Source organism: Fonticula alba (genome assembly GCF_000388065.1).
Source record: "Fonticula alba strain ATCC 38817 unplaced genomic scaffold supercont2.2, whole genome shotgun sequence".
Classification (NCBI taxonomy): Eukaryota; order Rotosphaerida; family Fonticulaceae; genus Fonticula; species Fonticula alba.
Genome location: NW_009242972.1, coordinates 3,804,031 through 3,807,313, shown reverse-complemented (window position 1 = coordinate 3,807,313; position 3,283 = coordinate 3,804,031). Strand labels below are relative to the sequence as shown.

General features: G+C 63.4%; 1 protein-coding gene across 1 annotated transcript in view; it reads right to left on the bottom strand.

Moving 5' to 3' along the window:
- Positions 1-1,139: 1,139 nt before the first annotated feature.
- The window catches only part of H696_01787 (alpha-enolase), a 7,967-nt gene continuing 5,823 nt past the window's right edge, over positions 1,140-3,283 (bottom strand). The window contains exons 3-6 of the mRNA XM_009495695.1: positions 3,043-3,274; positions 2,629-2,886; positions 2,295-2,496; positions 1,140-2,123 (exon numbers count right to left, since the gene is read on the bottom strand). Coding sequence (XP_009493970.1) covers positions 1,865-2,123; positions 2,295-2,496; positions 2,629-2,886; positions 3,043-3,274 — 951 coding nt within the window. The 3' untranslated portion in view covers positions 1,140-1,864. The remainder of the gene's footprint in view (positions 2,124-2,294; positions 2,497-2,628; positions 2,887-3,042; positions 3,275-3,283) is intronic.

The following is a 3,283-nucleotide window of genomic DNA, read 5'->3' as shown; positions in this document are numbered from 1 at the left end:
GACGTCGACCTCGACAGTGGGGTTACCACGGCTGGGGGGGGAGGGGCACTGCATAGAGCTACAGTGACCGCAGCGCACATTCGGAGGGGCTTATGCCTCAAAGGTAGAGATGAGCTGAAGGAAGAACGGAGGAGGGAAGGGACAAACGATTCGTTGACGGGAAGTCTTTTGCATCACCGTCTGCCGTCTCAGCCTGCAGGGTCCCATTTATACTTGCCGCGAGGGGGGGGGGAGGGGGGGGACTTCGATGCTTCCAACATGAGCATGTAGGCTCTCATGTGTCACACGGCCGGACGCGCGGCTTGGATCGGATTTCGGTCCAACACCCGGGAAGGACTCCCCGGCCGGCGGGCCACGCCAGCCGAGGAGATGCAACATCCCAGCCAAATGTGGCCAACCAGCGGGGGCGCCCACTCGCACGCCCGTCCGGACGGCCACATCGGCTCGAGAGGCATGGCCGGCATCGGGGCCCGCGGCCCCATCAGGCCGGGCCAGAGCCCCCAACAAAAGAGACGACAAGGGAAGCCCCGAGCCCGACCATCAAGCGAGAGGCTGCCGCCGCACCTCCCGAACACCAGCAGCAGCCTTCTCTCACATGCAGCTGCACACCATGTATGACAGCCGGGGCCCTCGTCTGGGGCGCCTGCCGCAAGGGTCCTGACTGGCATGGGCCATCCAGCCGGATGCCCCCCCCCCCCTGGACGTGAAACGCCCGCCCCGAGCCCCCGGCTCCTTGGTGGCCAGATCTCAGAGATGAGGGGTGACACGGACCCACTCACCGTTGATGGGCCCTCGGCTTGCTGGTGACACATGGCCCCCTCTGGCCCCCGGGGGGAGGACCTCCGGCTCCCGCAGGCAAGTTCACGCTCTCTCGCACCCGAACGGCCATGAGAATAAGTGGCCCCAAAAAAGCACACAAGCCCCGGCTTTCCCAAAGGCAACACGCGGCCGCCCATGTCAATCGGACTTCCGGGGGGAAGATGGCGGGCTACATCTGAAAGAGTCCACCCCCACCCGGGCCCCCACCGAGCCGGCAAGGGAAACGCATGTCTCTGCCATCGGACGCCCTGGGGGTCGAAGGCTGTTGGTCCACATTTCGCGAAGTGAGTCCCCCCCCCCCCCCCAGACAACAAGGCCTTGCGCCATCAGGGCCACAACCCACCATTTCACCCACAACTTTGGGCCCAAGCCAACACCCTCAATTTCGGACCCGCCGATGACAGGTCGAACCGCCTGTCACATTTGAACGGTCATGTGTTTGGCGGCGTGATAATTTGTGCGGTCAGGCGCTCGACGCAGCCCTCCACCCCGGGCAACCGGGTCCCATTCAGGGGGCGCGGGCGGGGAAGCGGGGAAAAGGTTGCGGGGGCCGGCCGGCCAGCCGGCCGGCTGGCCATCACCGTGCACACACAGCCGTGGCTGTGCCCTCGAAAAGACACGCGATCGAGAAGCCGCTGCCACCGCCTGGCCTTGACTTGGTCCTCGAGTGGAAAGCCGCCGCCTTTCTTCTTCCGGCGTCGGCCCTCCACTCCATCCTCCAGCGCCCCTTTCGAAAGCCGGCTCTTGCTACACCAAGCCAGGGTGTGTGCATGTGTCTTTGGTTTTCCTCCCTGCCGAAAGGGCGGCATACATGAGGGGGTAGAGGAACAAAGCTTGGCTTTTTTCGAGGGAAAACGGAACGAGAGAGAGAGAGAGAGAGAGAGAGAAAGCTACAGATGATATATTCTCAAAATGGAAGAGCATGACAACACAAGAGGCTTTTTGGAAAAGGGTGTCTGCCTCTCCGCCGCCGTCCCTCGTGGCATCCCCAAAAGAGAGGAGGAGGGACAGCTGGGGGCTAGGCTGGGGAGGGGGGAGGGGGGGCTTACTGCTTGCCAAGGGCAGCGTCAGGAGTGCGGAAGTGCTGGCCAGCGTAGACAACCGGCAGACCAGCCTCAGCAAGCTCGGCCTCAATCCGCAGGAGCTGGTTGTACTTGGCCAGGCGCTCAGAGCGGCAGGGGGCACCGGTCTTGATCTGCCCGGCGCCCAGACCAACAACAAGGTCGGCGATGAAGGAGTCCTCGGTCTCGCCAGAGCGATGAGAGACCATGACACCCCACCCGGCGGACTGAGCAAGCTTGGCCCTGTTGAGGGGGGGGGGGGGGGGGGGGGACGGCGACGGCGGCGTGCCAACGCAGATGGGAAGGGGAAGAAAACAACCCCACGGGAAGAGAGCGAGGAAGCGGGGATGTCAGTCGAGGGGAACCAATCATGGCACCGCATATCACACAAACCAGGAAGCAGGGCACACGCACGCGCCAATGGACTCGGTCAGGGAGCCAATCTGGTTGACCTTCAGCAGGAGGGCATTGCAGGCGCGCTTCTCGATGGCAGTGGCAATCCGCTTGGGGTTGGTCACCAGCAGGTCATCGCCAACCAGCTGGATGTCGGTGCTGGTGGACATGTGAACGTAGCTCTCCCAGTCGTCCTCGTCGAAGCCGTCCTCGATAGAGACAACTGAGTGATGGGGGTGATTTCGCGTGCGAGCCATTGCATTCACGTGCCTGCGTGTGAGAATGGGACTGGCAAAGAGGGCAGGGGATGAAAGGGAAGAGGAAGGAAAAAAAAGAAAGAGGACAAACCGCGCACCGGGATAGTCCTTGATGAAGGAGAGGTACAGATCGGCCAGCTCCTTGCCGGAGAGGATGGTCTTGTTGGGGGCGTCCGGGTTCTTGAAGTCCAGGTTGTACTTGCCCTCCTGGAAGAACTCCGACGCGGCGACATCCATGGCAATGACAACCTTGCCGGTGTACCCGGCACGGGAGATGGCCTCAACCAGGAGCTCCAGACCCTCGCGGTTGTCCTGGATGTTGGGGGCGAAGCCGCCCTCATCGCCGACGTTGGTGGCTGGCAATTGCAACGACCGGGAGGGGGGGGGGGAGGGAGGGTCAGGACACACTGGCAAGCATATGGCACATCCGCAACAGTGGGAGCGTGTGAAGCCCAGGAGGGCGGGGGAAGGGCAGGGAGGGGGGGGGGGGCACCGCCGCTTGCGACACATACCATCCTGGCCGTACTTCTCGAGGATGACCTTGCGCAGGGTGTGGTACACCTCGGTACCGTAGCGCATGGCCTCGGAGAAGTTGGGCGCGCCAACCGGCAGAATCATGAACTCCTGCATGGCGAGCTTGTTGCCGGCGTGCGAGCCACCGTTGATGACGTTGAAGGAGGGGACCGGCAGGAGGACCTCGGAGCGGCCGGCCAGGTCGGCGATGTGGCGGTACAGGGGGACGCGCTATCACCG